At 40.8% G+C, this 18767-nt stretch overlaps 1 protein-coding gene across 1 annotated transcript in view; it reads right to left on the minus strand.

The window, feature by feature from the left end:
- PAPPA (pappalysin 1) overlaps positions 1-18767 on the minus strand; it is a 3990201-nt gene that overhangs the window by 878160 nt on the left and 3093274 nt on the right. The window contains exon 13 of the mRNA XM_044058178.1: positions 4472-4685. Coding sequence (XP_043914113.1) covers positions 4472-4685 — 214 coding nt within the window. The remainder of the gene's footprint in view (positions 1-4471; positions 4686-18767) is intronic.

Consider the following 18767-nt stretch of genomic DNA (forward strand, 5'->3'; position numbering starts at 1 on the left):
GCCGAACTTGTAACCGAGGAGCCTGTAGTCCAATCCCGGAACTGAGGAAAGCCTGGTTCCAACAGAACCAAAGGCCAAAGGGTCAACTCCGGGGCTGAAGTGAAAGCCACTATCAGCACCAAATCCGAGGGTGCTGAGAGAGGCGTCGGTGCCGAGGGCTTCGAAACCTGCAAGGTGGACGAAGGAGGAGAGTAAGATGGAGTCCGTGAAGCAGAAACCCCAAGTCTTAAAAGGGATTGGGATTTAGAATCAGAAGGAATCCCCCTGGGTGTCAGCAGCTGGTCCACAAGATACACCAGATCGAGTTCGGAGAGGCTTCTGGTAGATCTAGTGGATATCCCCAAAGGGGACTCTGAATGCTCTAAGAAGGGACTGTAAGCCTGTCCCAAGAAGGGGTCCACAGACGGGGAATATCGGGTCTGTGCTTGCATGTCTAATGGCACCACCATCTCCATTTTTGAGACGATAGGAGTAGCAATGTCCATCTGAGGTACAGGAGCCGTGGAAAGGCTAAGAGTCGTAATCGGGGTTGAGGTCAAAAGTTTTTGTATCAGTTACAGTCAGTGCCATAGACTTTGCCGGTGCCAAGGGAGTCGGCGTCGACACAATAGACATAGATGGTACCGAAAATGGTGCTGTAGACAAAAACTTCTGTTCCGGTGTGGAAAGCTTTGGAATTTTCAGTTTTGGCGGTCTTTCCTACTCACCAGAAGGTGAGGAGGGAAGGGAATGTGGCCTCTTTTTCTTCTTCTTCCTGGGGGGGGGGGGTGAACCCTCCGACGTGGAGAGAGCCTCTGAGAAGGGTGATTTGAGAAGGCCCTTTAAAATTAATTTATTTTTATGCTCGTTCAAGGTGTGTGAGCTAAACCCTAGATAGATTGAGCAAGGAGGTTGTACCTTGAGATGAGGCACACCCAAACAGTAAACACAATCATCATGAGAGTCACTATTAGGCATTTTTCTCCCACACTTCAGGCATTGTTTGAAGCCTGAAGCGCCATTTTTATCAGATACGTTAATACCAACAAAAACGATACAATAGAAGAAAAACAACAAATTACTCTAACCAAACACGGCTACAACTAGCTAGAGAGTAGGACAAATACCAACAATGCTATTTAAAGGATTACCACAGTGGGTAGAGAGAAGGGAATGTACCAACGATGGCACAAAAGATTACCAACAGGTAGTTGACAGGAAAGTAGGAAGCAGACTTAGCGATACACAGGTATAGGAAAGTATAGACGAAGCAAAGTAATACAGTATCTGAAAAACACTTATCTATTTAGAAATAGCAAAATATCCAAAAATATCAAAGACTTAGCTGAGAGCTGGCTTGAATGTGGCTTTATGGCAATGTGGAAAACGTGATTTTGTGTAACAGGGAGAAGGGGATTATTGGTAAATCTTAGCTTGAGAGTTTTTGGCTGGGGTGAGCTTTGGTATAAGGCCGACAAGGTTCCGAGGGCTCAGAACCGAAACCATCAGTGATGAATGGAATGAAGATTAACAATATCAGATCAGGGGTTATCCTGAGAATATGTTAGATGACATTATTCAATTTGTTATGGAACATCAGAATTTCTGCTATGGTCCCATTATTACACAGTCTAAACATATGATGGACACAAAGAATACCTACGAGCAAAATGTCAGTTTGAGTCCTGGTGACCACACCCAGGCACTGGGTTTACCATACAGTAGAGACATTTACTCTTTAAAGAATGCTATTAGTGGTCATTGGTGTACTGTCTTTGGAAGTCTTGGGTTAACAAACAGGCTGGGGTAGCAGCCCAGATCTGTTTTTAAGAATAACAAAAACTTCAAAACATTATTTGAATTTAGTGGAAATTTCAAAAGTAATTTTACTAAAAACTGGGGGATGAAACGGTGTGGAGCATGCAAGCAGTGTAGATTCATTCTAGAAGGTAGTAGTTTCCTAGTACATGGTTTTCCAAGGCTAATTACTGTCAAAGGCAGACTTAATTGTAAACAAAAGGGGTTGTATATATTTCCTTCTGTTCATCTTGCCTGGCATTTTATGTTGAGAAGACTGTTGTACATTTAAAGACAAGAATTTACCAGCATGTATATGCAGTCAGTAAGGCACATCAATTTAATGTCCTTTATAAACATTTGTTGCAATGTGATGACTTTCAAAAGTTTTCTTTCACTATTTTGGAGAAAGTAGAATACTTCAAGAGAGGTGGTAACTGGGAAACATTTGTTGAAAAGAGAGAGCTCCACTAGCAAATTTTACTGAATGCCACCACCCCTCCAGGCATTAATGATATAATATCTATTAAGTGTATTTTGAAAATCAAATCTAATTGCCTGTCTTAATGTGGCAAGGTCGAGGACACTTGTAATTTTCAATATTTCTATATGTATTTTTGATGACAGAATTTTTTATGACATCCAACTTTTTTCATTTTATTCTTATGAAACCTTTTAAATTTATATATTTTTACAGATTCATTATTTGAAGGAACATTTATTGACATATATTTATTTTATGTAACATTTTATGTAAGTATTTTTTAAGTGTGTACTTCTACAGCTACTTTTAAGTGTGTATTTAAGACTGTGTGCTTCTTTAAATATTGCTGGTCCAAGCATGGAGCCTCCTTCTGAGTCTTTAAAAAGGAAGGAAGTAACTCTGGTGCAGTTTCTGATGAAGTTCCTTTGTTTTGGAATGAAAGCGCTAATACTGTGGTGAATAAACATTTGGCTGGGACTTTTGGTGCAGTGTTTTTTTATTTTCATCTTTAAGGCAGAAGTGTTTTTGAAGTAGTGCTCACATCAGAACTATATATTAACTATAAGGCAGAAGGGTTCTTGAAGTAGTGCTCACATTGGACCTATATATTAGCTTTACTGCAGAAGTGCTCTTGAAGTAGTGCTCAAATTTGTCGAGCAGAAATAGAAGCCCCTCATAATTTCTTCCTGATTGCAACAAGTCTACTATTCATAATTTTCCTACAGTGAAAACACTTTAATTCCATAGGCTGTAAAGTCTGATTACTTACAACAAAAAAATACAATGCACACTTCACTGAATGGTATTACAATAAACAGTTTGCATACTTCATCCTGTATATATTGGTAAAACCGAATATATTACAGATCACATAAAACCCCATCTGTGATGTATTTACATTCCATAGTAACATTTATTCTTATTTTCTATTATTTCCATTTACATATTAAATACTACATATTACATTCAGTACAACTAACAGAACATAATGCTTTTTGCTCTTCTGATCTCCATAAAATACTGCAAGGAAAAGTTACATTCTTACAAAATGTGAGATGTTTCTAACACAACAAAAATACTTTAAAAGGGAGCTGTGCATGAAATTTTCATGGGAAAAGTTATAGACAAAAAATACCTTCCACAAAGCAGAACAAAAAATAATAAAAAATAAATTATGACTAGTGCTGTAAGAGATAAAAAGCAGACATTTTGTAAACAAAATAAATAAATGGTACACTGCTGTTGTACATAGTAACTACATGACATCTTTTCTACTTCCATAATTACACTGTAAACTACCAAACTGAAAAGGTCTGTCCACCTCTATCTCTGGAGTAGTCTACTTTTATCTCAGTTTTTGGAGGCAAGATCTCTTCAACTTCTTGTCCAAGAACTTGTTAGAAAACTGTAACGAGACCTTCTAATGTAACATCCAGTCTCACGGTTTTCATGGCTTCATGTCATACACAAATCCAGCTCAAAATTGCCAGATTCATTTTCAAGTCAATTTACAAGCTACAGTAACTAATCTGCTATGTGTACACTCTGAAGATCTTTGAAAATAGGCAAATAAATGCAATTAAAAAGTTGGCACTGTATTCTGTAGAAAAAAAAACCTATCTATGCCAGTTTGCAGACTTCTATGTGCAAGTGCAAAGCACTGAAAATACTCTTGACTATTTTATTCTACCTCAACTGGGCAGAAGGACAAAGGAATGCTATAATAAATACAGGTATGGCAGTTGTTTACCACATCTAAGCCCCAAGTGGATATGACTGTCAAAGTTTTGTGTAAACCATTTCATGACATCTGTGGATTTAAAGCTACTTGCAAAATCGGTGAAGGCTGTTACTGTGTGAAAACTTGCACCACCAGAAACCCATATACTCTAGTAATGACTGCCAGATTTGTATCATAAGCAGAAAAAAATAAGGTTGTTTACTAATAAGAGAAAATTTTATGTAGGCTGTAGTGCATCTGTCAATGAATAATGCATCCAGATGGTTTTGCACATGCATATGCAGTGTCCTGACTTTCTGTCTTATTAATGTCTGATTAGAGTCGAAGGTGACACACAAACACAAGATTTAAGAATGAGAATAGTTTCAGACTGCAAAAGCTGAAAGTTTGTTCTTCTTGTTCACTGACTGGGCTAGTTTATGTCAAAAACAGTGACCAACTGAATGTCAAAAACAAGTGTAATGACTCACCTTTGCTTATCAGGACTGTAGATCTCATCATTTTGGCAGTTTCTAACTGTGATGGGGTCAAAGTTGTGGAAAGAACGGAGGGCCACCCCAGAGATTGCCACATACTTGGATCTGAAGCTAATTAAGACAGCCCGGGTCCTGTAGAATGGTTGACTGAGGTCATGAATAACTGTGATAACAAGTGGGTTATTTCTGCAGCTCAGTAATTGACTCCCTGGTGGGAAACAAAAAAAAAAATGCAAGGATAGTTAATACTTCAGGAAGACAAAGGTGGTCTGCAAGCATTCAGAATTCAATGCTGCAGTAACTTCATTACACAGCCGTTGCAACACGCCATTTGATATCTTGCACCACAATTGTATTTAACTTTTTCAGATGCAGTAATAGTCAGCTGTGACACAAAGCTCAAAATTAACCTAAAACTTTTCTTTATGAAAATTATTATGCTTTCACTCATGTCATGTCATTCACAATACAGCAAAAGCAAAAACTCATAAAGACTATAACCACAAAAATTGTCTGCCTTTAATGCCTACTGAACAAAATTTCAAAATTTTTGTACAATGTAACTGCAAGGAAATGCTTATACTTAATGCAGTTCTATTTCTTATGATACATGTTTTACTTTTTGCCTTCTTGTTACAAAAGAAACATAAATAAGGCAAGCCTATGTTGTTTTCACACAAAAATATAGTTCATGTTTTAACATTAGTTGTTTTTCAGATACAGAAATATTGGTTTTGACAATGAGTGTATTTTCACTGCTAATGGCCTCTTAACATCATTTATTTGCATTTCTCATTTCATCCTAGCAATTAATTTAATTCATTCATCTATTCAAACTGATTCTCTCTCTCTCTCTCTCTCTGCGCTATAGTAGGTGTAGGATATAACTGTATGGGATGTATCAATGAATTATGTTAAACAGTCAAATCAAGCACCTAGAATAAACTGTCTAAAGTATTCCCCACTGCTTAATTAGAATTCCAATTTCTGTGAAAGTACAGACAGCTTCATTGCTGAGATCTGAAATGCAATGTTTCACAACATATCAGTGAATGTTCAGTGGGTGGTAAAAATAAAATATTCTTCCCTTTAATATGTTCAAGCATAGTAACATATATTCTTTGTTATGTTAGTGAGTGACTGTGCAATCTCAAACCTCAAATGTGTTTACAAAAGTTATTTTGCTTTAGTAACATAGAAAGGTATATCTTGCAGAGGATACCGCTGATGTGAAACATATTCCCCATCCATATAAAACAAAGTTCAGCCCTGTCCATATTAAATAAAGCTCAACGTAGATCTATTGCTGGAAAACAGAAAATTTACCCCATGACTGCTCCCTGTACTACTAATGGACAGAGGCAGCTCTTAAATGCTTTATCCCACAAATGGTTACCCTGAAATTATCTATGGTTATTCTTGTTGGGATAATATATAATTGCTGACCATGGGATGGGCAAGGCCAATCTATAACCAAGTGGGATAGGTTATAGGTTTAAAACGGCCTGTAAGAGCAGCTATCCTAATATTTACCTATGAATCTATGAAACCTTACTCTTATAAAAGGCTAGAATTTTCATATGCAGAATGCATTAAAACAAACCTGACTAATCTTTTCATTAAAATGCATGTCTTTGACAGATGCATAAATCCAACTGAAAAATGTGGTCTTCACATTCTGGTCTTGCTGCTGGCATATTTAACTGTATGCACACCTTTATCAGAGCATAGTTAGATGACATAAAACAGATTTTAAGAAGCTGTTCCTTAGCAATGTACATATTTATTATTTACTGACCTTGCAATACAGATGACCCTTTTTGCTACTTTTATAAGGAGAACCCTAACAACTAAACTCAGTGAAACACAAAGGGGAAATAGTATTCATTTATCAGCCATCCATTCATCCAGCTATCTCATCCATTTTCTTAACTGCTTATCTTGGGAAAGGTTATGGTAACAAGGTCAGCAGGGCAGACATAGCTTCCCTATCCCCAGCAGCAATATTCTGCCTTAAGAAGGATGCTATGGTCTTTCCAGGCAAGCTGAGAGATGCAGTTCTCCATCATGTCTCGAGTTTGCCCTGAGTCCTATGAGATCATCCTCACTAGGTGCTAAATCCACCTCAACCAGCTCGTTTCAATCCTGAAAACAAGAGGCTGTACTCATGTTTCTCCCAGATTTTTGATCTCTTCACTTTGTAATGCACAGTGAATATTGCTGTCTTATAAAGGAACCATATTCCAGCCACTAGTATACAAGACCTCAACATTTTAGTCGCTGCCCGAAGTCCATGACTATAAGTGAGTATGGGGGCATACAGTGACTGGGAAATTTAAAATTTGTCCTAGGACTCTGCTCCCATTTCACATAACAGTATGGTAGGCTACCTGCAGTACTGCTACAGCTGTGCCCATTCACTAGCCTGTCTCCCAAGCTGTTCCATCTTCCAGAAGCATAACAAGTGTGGGGTGAAGGGAGTAGCTGCTCTGGGTTATAGGTGTTAGGGTGCACAACTGGGAAGCGCAACTCCTGCACTTTTTTCTGTACTGGCATTTCTGAGTGCCAGTATGGTAGAGAAATGCACTTCAGTGCTTCAGCACTTCATGTGAGGAAAGCTGTAACAAGCTATTTGCTACAAATGTAGTGACTGGCTTGCTACAGTTTACAAAAAGAGCTGAGGGGGCAGGGATTTGCACTGGAATACCAAACTAAAGGAGCAGACTTTTTTCTTCTCTTTACATGAAGAGCTGTGGAGTGCAGGTGGGAAATAGATCTTGGCATGGAGGCCAGACAAGGGACTGGCACCAGGGGTGATAGATGAGTCAACTACAGGTACAGTTCTGCCATCCTTACTCATGAACATGATTCACAAATATTTACATTACACCTTTTGAGGTAGCTGTTCCATCCCTTTCCTATACAGAGCATTCCACTCTTTTATGGAAGGCAGCTTTGACCTTGGATTTAGAAGTGCTGATTCTCATCTGTGCCACCTTACATTCAGAAACAAACTGCTCTAACGCATATAATAGAATGCAGTGACTTCAGTCTCAAAGGAACATTGTCAGCAAGCAGCAGAGATGCAACCATTATAACTCTAAACTGGACAATCTCCAAACTTCAGCTGTGCTATTATATCCTGTCCATGAAGATCATGCACAAGGGAAGAAAGAAAATCACACCTTTGAATTTATTTGATGTAACGCCAAGAATGTGGATACAGTTCTCAATCTACAAATACAAGAACTGAAAGACATGCAAAACAGTCCCAGAAATGAAAGTTATCTACTTACCATAATGATAGATCCTTTCATTTCATCCTGTCTGATATGATGTATGGATCCTCGAGCAACATCTCAGATCATATCAGGCAGATTTAGTGCACCAAGCCCTTCTTAAGCTTTTTCACCCATAATTGCCTGCTCCTCCCTGAGTAACTCAGTTCTGATGCCTATTACTAAGTGCATCTGTACAGCCTCTGACTGAGGATGAAGATCCTTAGATACATAAAATGGGGTCTATATTACATTCTCGAAAGCCGACAATGTCGAAACTACAGAACATCGAACAAGTAAACGGAAATTTCTGTAAGGGGAAATTTCCATTTACTTCAATGTGGTGTGGTCTCAGAGTTGGTATATTTAAGTAGTGGGGGGTGTGGGGGTGCAGGGGGGCTTGCCCCCCTGCCTACACTGTTTAGTTTTTTTTGTTGTTTTTTTTTTTCTGAACATTCAATGTTTTAACAGTTTGATCACTAAAGGTCGACCTTTAGTGATTCGAACTGTTAAATATTCAATGCTCTAATATAGACCCCATAAAATGGTAGGGGGAAGGGGGCAGGTTGTTGTATCAGATGGACTAGATGGACTAGAATAAAAGGCTGCATCATTACGTTAAGTACATAACTTTCATATCCTATTCATTCAGTCCATCTGCCCAGATAATCAACTCCTGGGAGTCCTCAGGACAGCAGACCCTTTAGAATAGAAATCCCAAAGGAATCTCTGGGTTCTAGAGTTACAGTCTACTTTGTAGTGTTTGACAAAAAGTATGAGTTAAAGACCAAGTGGTATCTTGATATATTTAATCTAAGGCAAAGCTTTGAAAAATGCTGTTCAGGCAGCAATGGCTCTAGTAAACTATAGGCTTAATGGGCAAGGATTTATTTCTGGAAGTTTAGAAAAAAGAGATACAGTCTAACAACTATCTGGACAGAGAAATCTTAGAAATGTTCTTGCTCAGTTTATTTTGTGTGAATGAAATGAGTAATTGCTCATCTTTTCTGAAAGAGACTTTCTATGAAGATAAAAGCAAAGCTGCCTGAGTACGCCCAATGTATATAAGATGTATTCCCCCTTGTTTTGATAATTCAGAAAGAATACTATAAGATGTATGGGCTGTATGGTTGTGAACAATTGGTCTCAGAAGCTACTTTTGAAAGAATGGAAGGACTGGTTCTGAGGGCAACCCTATCCTTATGAAAAGCTATGGTCAGAGAAACTGAAGATAGGACATCAAATTGTGATACCCTCCTAGCTGAAGTGATGGCTACTAGCAGAACAATTTTTCATGATAATCATTTCACTTTTGCAAAAGCAAACAGTTCAAATGGAGGTCTGGACAAGGCTTCCAAACAAAATGTAAATCCGAAGGAGGAGGAGGAAGATCCTTTGCAGGATGCCTCAAACGAAATACACACTTAAAAAGGCTTTACATAGCTTGTTAGAGGCCAAGGAGGATTCCTGATACCTACTGTAGCAGGAGGAAATGGCCGCTAACTGCACTTGACAGTGGAACAGATGAAACCAACCAAAACATAGAAGATAAGAACTAAGAACCATATGACCTCTGCCACAGGTTATAAGATTCTGCCCATCTGACAAATATTTTTCATTTACTATGATATACTTTACCTGTGGAAGACTTCTGTAAAGCTGTGAGAATCTGTAAGACATCAGAAGAAAGGAAAGAATCCTGTGCCATCACCAGACTTGAAGAAACTAAGCAGTTAGTTTCATGTTGAGAAGATGCAGATGACATTCAGGTGAGAAATTAGATCCAGAATCCAATCCTGGAACAAAGGGACTGCTTCAGGTAGGGCTTTAAAAGGAGGAACCAACATTGTATGGGACAGAATGGGGCAATGAGGGTGACTTTGGCCTTGCATGGAATAACTGCTGTCATTTTATCTGTCTGAATGTTTACTACCCTTAGAGAAATCCAGTCCTGTAGTTCCCACAATACAAGAACGACTGCCTTCAGCTCTAGTAAATTTATGTGATGATAAGCTTCTGAATCTGACCAGAAAGCTTGGATCATTCTCCCTTCACAATGCCCCCCACACACACACACACACACACACACACACACACACCTGAGGGGGATATGGAACACTTAAGATACCACTTGCATCAATTTACCCTTGTCATCCCAGTGTTTTAGAATCTGATTAGCTTCTAAACCAAACACAGAATCAGAATCATTCATAATCTCGTCTTTTTAACACATCAGAAAAGTTTTGGCTGTGCAACCACTCATAACTCCTTACCAACATTGATATTGCTGCATTTCTAGACACATTATTGGCTCCCTCCAAGGTACTCTTTTAAGCATGTTTAAACACTTGAGAAACATTGTAAGCAATCTCTATCACATAGTATTTCTGCTCAACAGCTAATAATGCAGCAAACGTTTCAAAACTATACATACACCTCAACACAAACTACTACATAAAACACTGATAGTTAAACACTTTGAAAGCTACAGTGCTAGACTGCTCCAACTTATTTCCCTGAGACTCTAGTTCCTTGCCTAGTTTATCTTAAGGGACTGGGTTTGATGAAGACATAGTCTTTTTATTGGTAAGGTCACTGGGGACACAGAGGAAGGGTCTGCAGACAAGGGTTCTTGAAGGCCAGGCATGGCCGAGCACACCCTGAATTTCTGAAACACTTTTTTAGGCAGAGATTCATTCACCAGAGGAGAACTGCTGGCTTTCTTAAAAACATCTTATAATGCTGGGATCAATGGAGGGAATACTGCCACATCTGGGGCCTCAACTTCCAAAAGATTATATACCCTGCCAATCTTAGAGGCAGACGATGATACCACGAATTGAATACATTCCTAAATCTAGCCAGCATTTGGGAAAAATTAAAAAAAAAGTTATGCACTTAACACATGTATCTGTGTTACACATTTTCATTCTTCCTCGACTTGTGGGTCTTGGATCTGACATCGGATCCAACTTGGATGCTTTTAGCAGACTCATGGATCCAGCTCTCAAACTCTTCACTCGACCCATAATTCTCCAATCTCCTGGTACACCTCAGATTGAGTTTGCTGCCCTAACAGTTACATGTACAAGACACTGTACTACAAAACACAAGATAAAAACATATAGAAAGGTTGGAGCTCAAAACCAGGAACAGGTAAGTTCTAAAAAATAGCATCTATATTACATAACTGAACTTTTAAAAGTTCGAATGTCATATGGTTGACACCATATGATTGAACTTTTAAAAGTTTGAAAATGTAATAAAAAAAATAAACCAAAGGAAAAAACCTACCTGAACAGTTTAAGCAAGGAGGGGGGGCAAGCTCCCCTGTGCCCCCCACACCCCCCGCTCTTTAAATATACCAACTCCAAGATCGCACTACAGTGCAGAAAAAGGAAATCTTCCCATTCCGCACTGTACGGAGATCTCCGTTGAAACGTTTGAACTTCTAAAAGTTTGATCATATGACGTTCAAACTTTTAAGAGTTTGACAACGTGATATAGACCCCAAAAATACATCTCATGGGTCTCAATAAGAAGGAGGGCAGATTGACGGAGGGTGGGGAGTTGAGGAAGAATGCAAATGGACAACAAACATGACTCTGTCATTGTCCATGTCGGTATGAATGACCTAAGATGTACCTCCCTAGACTACATGAAAAGAGACATAGAGGAAATCTCTGATTATGTAATCAAGGCAGGTATGACCCTAGCCCTGAGTAGCATATTACCCTCACCAAGAATGATACCTCAGTAAAAGGAAAAATTATAAATTTCAACAATTGGCTAAGTTTTTGGTGTCATTCAAAGGGGATCCAGTACCTGTCTGCCTGGGATGACATGCTCGACAAGCCTCGATGCTTCGCCAGAGATGACTTGCACCTGGCACACTAGGGATTACGGATACTGGCAAAGCTCTTGCCACCCAATAGTGCCTTTTTTAGGCAAGGCTCAAAAAACAAATCCACCACCATAACAAGTACTAGTGACAAAAAACTGAGGATCATGCTGCTGAACACTAAGAGTTTAAACCTCAAAATGCACTCTCTCAAGGCACTCCTCAACATGGAGAATATCGATATTTGAGTAGTAACGGAGATCTGGTTCAAGGCTCAAGAGAGCACCCCAGCGATTCCAGGCTACAACTCATGCCACACATTTCGGCCACAAAACCTGAACCGAAATACAAAGGGAGGAGATGTATCCATATTCATCAAGGATAACCACACCACCAGACTTGTTGCAAAGTATGAAGCCTCGGAAATCATCCAAGTGCAACTGACAATGTGCAAAACTGCAATCCAGATTGTAGCTTGCTAAAGATCACTTTCCCAGCCCCATGACACGCACTCTAGTTTCCTCGAGGTACTGGAAAACACGAGAGTCCAACCGAACACCCTTATACTGGGTGATTTCAAATACCCAAACATCAACTGGGAAAACTACGGAAGTACTAATACCTTTGCTCAGCGCTTCTTGGAGTACATTAACTCCAATGCTCTGGACCAGCTTATTAACACCCTCACAAGAGGTAAAAATATACTGGACCTGGTCATCATCCACATGAGGGACAAATGCTCCACACCTGTGGTAAATTCCTCATTGGTCAGATCAGATCAAAAACTCATCACCCTAGATATCTACATACCACCCTCACCCCCCGCCCCAAAAGAAACCATGGTGAAAAACTTCTCCAAGGTGAACTTTATGCTACTCAAGACAGAAGTGGCAAACTTCCATACTCCCCAGCAGAAAGGCAATATGATTGAATCTGCTATATCCTACACAAAAGCACTCTACAAGCACCTACATGAGTGCATGGACTGTGCTATCCCAAACAAGACCAAGACCCACTCCTCCAAAAAGAGGAAACCAGTCTGGTGGACCCCTGCCATAAATAAGGTCTATAATAGAAGGAAGAAATTATTGCAAAAAAGAGTAAAAACCCAGGAATGGAGGGGCTCCCTGACCAACCTTAGCAAAAAGCTAAGAACCCTCATAAAAACCTTTAAGGCGAGCTTTGAAAGAAAACTTGCAGCAAACACCAAAGACAATCACAAAGCATTTTTTAGCCATGTCAAAAAACTAAATAACAACTCGCAGATCTGCTCTGAGCTACAGCATAATGGTTAAAAATTCACAGAACCAACTGACATTGCCAATATACTGGCAGATAGATTCAGTGCAAAGTTCGCCCCACCCTCACCCCCCCAAAGGGCCCATTTCCATACCAGAAGGTTGTAATGCCACTAAAATCACAGACACTCACGTGAAAATAGTACTTTCCAAGGCAAGAAACACAGCATCCATGGGACCAGACAGCATCCCAGGCTGCGTACTACATGAACTCCAAAACGAATTAATCCCTCACCTTAATACCATGTTTAACCACAGCCTCACCTCAGGCTATGTGCCCACAGAGTGGGGAACAGCAACAGTTATACCACTTCTCAAAGGAGGTGCCACCACTGACTCTGGGAATTACCACCCCATCAGTCTGACGAGTCTCATCTGCAAGGCCATGGAGCGCATCATCATGGAACTCATAAACAAAGATATTGGGAACCTACAAACCCTTGACCCCCCCCCAGTTTGGGTTTGTAAAGGGAAGGTCTTGTCTCCTAAATCTGGTTGACTTTTTCGAAATGGTCACAAAAGCAATAGATGAGGGAAAGGTGGTTCATGCAGCAAACCTTGATCTCACAAAGGCCTTCGGTACCATTCCCCACTCGGGAATTATTGACAAACTCACCAATCCAAATATAATCCCCTTTGTTACAAGATGGGTTGCTAACTGGCTCATGGATTGAACCCATTCAGTGAGAATAGGAAACGCTAGATCTGACTCCAAACCTGTGACTAGTGATGTACCACAGGGCTCAGTCCTGGGACCCCCTCCTGTTCGGTATCTACTTCTCGGAGGTACAAGCAAACATGGAGGGACTATGGCTAACAAAGTTCGCAGACGACTGCAAACTGGGTGCCATAACTGAGACCCCTACTGACATAGATATCCTTCAAAAGGGTCTTACGGATACAGATATGTGGTGCCAAAACCATGGCCTCAAGCTAAATGCCAAAAAGTGCATCATCATCCCCTTTGAGAAATACCAAGTACCTATGAATTACAACATAGGTGGTGGCCCACTTACCACGGAGAGTGTGATAAGAGACCTAGGGACTCAGGTGGATAGTAACCTTTCCTTCGACAACCATACTGTTAAAGTGGTTAGAAAATCCTTCTACGTGGCCCACCTTATCACAAAAGGGTTTGCATCCAGGAATAAGGATGTTATTATTCCCCCCTCTACTCATCACTCAGACCCATTATTGAATATAATGCCCCGTTCAGTATGTAGCTAGCAAGACATCTGCAGCAGCTGGAGAGGCCTCAGAAGTACCTCACAAAGAGGATAATGGGCATCAAAGAGTTGCCTTATGCCATGAGGCAAAAAAAACTCAAACTGTACTTGGTCGTGTACCGGCTGCTCAGAGGTGACCACTGCCTGACATACAAGGCTATGTCAAACCCCAAATTGCTAGAAATGCTCCACCTAAGGAAAACCCAATCCACCAGAGCTACTCGCTCAAGGGACTTAAACCTGACATCAACAATAAACAGGACTTGTTAGAGGGACAGATCCGTGCCCCAGAGACTTCCCTTGCTCTGGAATAAGTTCCCCATAAATGTGAGGCAGAGCTCCTCAGCGCTCTTCAAGAGGAATCTTGATGAATGGATGGGAAACAGGAAAGGCCATGCTAGACAGGGGAGCAGGAAACTAAACCACTTGGGAGGGAAGTGTAAGCAAAATTTTTTTTTAGCTAGGCTTAATTATGCCCTCGGGCCAATAGCCTAGTACCTACCTATGAACCTATGAACACAGATGCATCATTGTGGTATGTAACTTTTGTTTCTGATGTTGTCATTTTCATTCTTTCCTCAACTGATGTGACAGAGTCCACAACTAGATGACCCTTGAGGTGTCCTCATGGAAGGATATTCTGGAGTACAGCAGAACCAAATCCTGCCCTACTTCTGGAAAGGATGTATAATTTGTAATGAATAATAAAGGTGTTGGCACTGGACCAAGCAGTGGCTGCACAAATATGATCTATGGAAGTTCTTGGCCAAAAGGCCAAAGAGGTGGTTACCAATCTCATGGAATGTGATTGGGGGGGAGTTGGTTAAAGCTAAACCTTCTTCTTTACAAAGCATATACAATCAGTCAACCATTTGGCTACAGTGACTTTAGAAACCACTTTACCCAATTTGTTTTTAGAAAGACAAAAACTACTAATACAAGCACTAGGAAGATGCAGAAATGTAAATCAAACAGCAGACACTAAATTTTAAATGTTGTAAGCGCTTTCATCTGTGTTTATTAAAATGAACTTCTTCAGATCTCAAACTACAGCCATCAATTAAAACTAAATATTACTGTACTGTTTTGCTAAGTGTCTAAAAACTCCTTATCTGTGTCTTTCCTTATTAGGCAAAAGGACTATCTTATGCTTTGACGCTATCTGTGATGGCACTTTCTGTGCTGGCCCTTTAGAAAATACTGAGACAGCATAAAAAAATTCAAGACAGGCCTAGGCTCTGAGGATCCATCTTGAAGCTATATGGATTCAACTTCTAAAGAAGAATATTATTTAAAACATTGTAAATTTACCCTTCTTAAACTTATCCCTTCTCAATCTCCCATTTGATGCTGTGGAGCATCACTTGCAACATGTATTTCTTAACAAGTGGCCAATAACAGCAAATTTTCAAATGGGTAGATACTTTTCCACACTCAGACATTTTTCACATGCAGTTTCCTTCTGACCGTAACATGCACAATGCTTATCCAGATGCTTAATATGCACATTCTATAATACTTTTTCTAGATCTGAGAAGCTTCATAATCAACATTTTGCACATAAAATAATTCCTAAAAGTATTATAATGATGGCAATAAGCATGATGAGTTTTAAAATACATCCTCCCTATCCAAAAAATAGATTTTTCAGCCATGCCCACTGATAGCTGTCAGCTCTTTAGCATGAGACAGCTCCACAACTTTTTCTATGATTTCTAAGTGGCTACAAATAGCAAGCCATTATCCTGTACACACAAGCAGCATTCCATATGGATTAATGCTCATGTACCTCTTTTAGAAGCAAGGATAAAATCAAGTGCCATGCTGTTCTGCAGCACTACACTTCGCATAGTAGTCACTTCAATAGTAATCAGATTTATTGATGGAAAAGTTGCATTACTCAGTAATTTTAAAAAATTAAAGTTTTTTAAAGATGCATTACTCAGTGCTTTCAATAATTTAAAGTTTTTTTTTTTTAATTCCAACATTGACTTTACTAGCCCACAGGCTGGAAAAATACCCGATCCTGAGATAATGCCATCATCCAAGTCCATATGTGACAATCCTTTCAATGAAGTCTTTTCTAAATTATGATGATAAACCCTGGAATAACATGACCAACAACATCCCTAACAGTCTGCTGGTAACCAGGGGTAAGCTTGTCCTCCACATATATACTAAAACTCCAGAAACTTTTAGTTATGTACTTACCATAACTTCGGATGTATGGGATCCATCTCGCCTACATTCATAACTGATGGGCTCGGAGCCGATCCATCGGCTCCGACTCGGCCAACTAGTACACTAGAACGAAGTCTCTTATTGGCTGGGCTACCCTCTATCCCAGGATGCACCACACCTGCTTCCCCAGATCTTGTTTGTTCGCTTTCATACTTACATGCAAACACAGAAAAAATAGTAGTTACTACAACCAACTAAAGTTCTTCAAGAGAAGATCTCCAAATGGAACTACATTTCCTCTAAATCCGAATGGGAGGGGGAAGGAGGGTGAGTACGTATGAATGTAGGCGAGATGGATCCCATACATCCGAAGTTATGGTAAGTACATAACTAAAAGATGTAATGGGATCCTATCTCGCCTACATTTATAACTGATGGGACAGCGTCCCTAGCACCTAAATCCCGGGTGGCTCATTGGAAAACACTCCTGAGAACTGTGGAACCAAAGGAAGCCCTGCCTCGAGAAACCACATCTAGCTTGTAATGAGAAATGAAAGTGTGCGGAGAAGTCCAGGTAGCCGCAGCACAAATATCATCTATTGATAATTTGGAGTGAAAAGCTACAGAAGTAGCCATTGCCCTGGTAGAATGAGCCCTGACTGGAAAGGGAAGCTCTTTGTTAGCCTGTGAATAAATGAAAGAGATGCAATCTTTAATCCATTTAGCCATGGAGGTTTTAGCTACTGGTTGACCCAATTTGTTTATTGCAAAGGAAACAAACAGTTGATTTGATTTCCGCGTCTGAGCAGTTCTATTCAAATAAAAACGCAGTTGTCTATGGACATCCAACTGATGAAGAATATATTCTGCGTTATTAGAAAACTCGGGAAAAAATACAGGGAGCTCTAGAGCCTGTTGAATGCAGAAAGAAGAAGCTACCTTTGGTAAAAAGGACGGATTTAATTTCAGGGACACTGTATGTTTGTGAAATATCAAATAAGGAGGATCAGAACAAAGAGCTTGAAGCTCTGAAACCCGCCTGGCCGAAGTTATGGCCACTAAAAAGGCGGTTTTCCAGGACAGAAATTTCAAATCGCAGGTAGCAGCTGGTTCAAAAGGGCGGGCAGTTAAGGCAGCAAGAACCAAATTTAGGTCCCAAGGGGGAACAGGATGAGATATTGGGGGCCTAAGGAGCCATGCTCCTTTAAGGAAAGACTTGCAAAGTTTGTGAGACATTAATGAAGGTTCAAAAGAAGCATGAAAATTAGAGATAGCCGCTAGCTGAACCTTAATCGTGGAAACTGAAGAGCCCAATTGAAAAAGAGAGGCCAAGAAATTCAAGACCTCCGATACTGGGGCGGTAAGAGGGTCTATACCTCGTTGCTGAGCCCAGAAGGCGAACCTTTTCCATTTGCTGGAATACAGTTTGACAGTGGAAGGTTTGTGAGAGGAAGACAATATGTGGATCACCTCCGGAGAGAGGGAATTGTCCCGGACTAAGGATGGAAGCGGAGTAACCATGCCGCCAACCTCAAGGACCTGAGAGATGGGTGAGACTGTCCTGACTGATGAGTCAACAGGTCCGGCACCGGGTCCAGAAACCATGGACCTTCTACCGCATACCTACGAAGGAAGGGAAACCAAACCTGACGAGGCCAGTGCGGGGCAATCAAAATCATTTCACTCTCCAAGTAAATTGCCTTCTGTATCACCCTCGGCAGGAGGGGAACCGGAGGGAAGGCATAAAGGAGACCGGGGGGCCAAATGTGGGTTAGAGCGTCCCTGGGAATCTGTCCCTGAGAGGGGATCAGAGTGAAGAACTCTCTGCACTTCGCATTGTGGGGGCTGGCAAACAAGTCGCAGCAAGGGAGACCCCATTTGGTGAAGATTTTCACAGCCACTCTTTGGTTGGGGGACCACTCGTGGGGTAACAGGATGGTCCTGCTTAGTCTGTCCGCAATCACATTGGATTTCCCCGGTATGTGCGTTGCCATTAGGAAGCGGTTGGTAGCTACCGCCCAGTGCCAAAGTCTCATGGCTTCTCTGCACAGTGGGTATGACCTGGTCCCACCTTGCTTGTTTATATACCAAACCACTGACATGTTGTCGGATAGGATAGCAATCGGACCTTGCGGGAGAGCGTGATGGAGAGCTTGTAGTACCAAGAGTACCGCTCTCATCTCCAGGATATTGATATGCAAATGCGCTTCCTGGAGTTGCCATGTGCCTTGGACAGACCTGTCCAGGTAATGACCCCCCCACCCTACCTGGGAGGCGTCCGTGGTCACAGTGGCAACGAGGGAATGAGGAATAAAGGGTCGCCCCTGGTCGACATTGGATCGGAGGAGCCACCAACGCAGATCTCGACGGCAACTCTCCGTAATCATAACTAAGTGGTTCAAGGGGAGTTCCTGATAGGACCATTGAACCGACAGAAGCCATTGCAGAACTCGCATGTGGAGTCTG

The sequence above is a fragment of the Protopterus annectens genome, chromosome 16.part0 (genome assembly GCF_019279795.1).
Source record: "Protopterus annectens isolate FY-2018-M chromosome 16.part0, PAN1.0, whole genome shotgun sequence".
Lineage (NCBI taxonomy): Eukaryota > Metazoa > Chordata > Ceratodontiformes > Protopteridae > Protopterus > Protopterus annectens.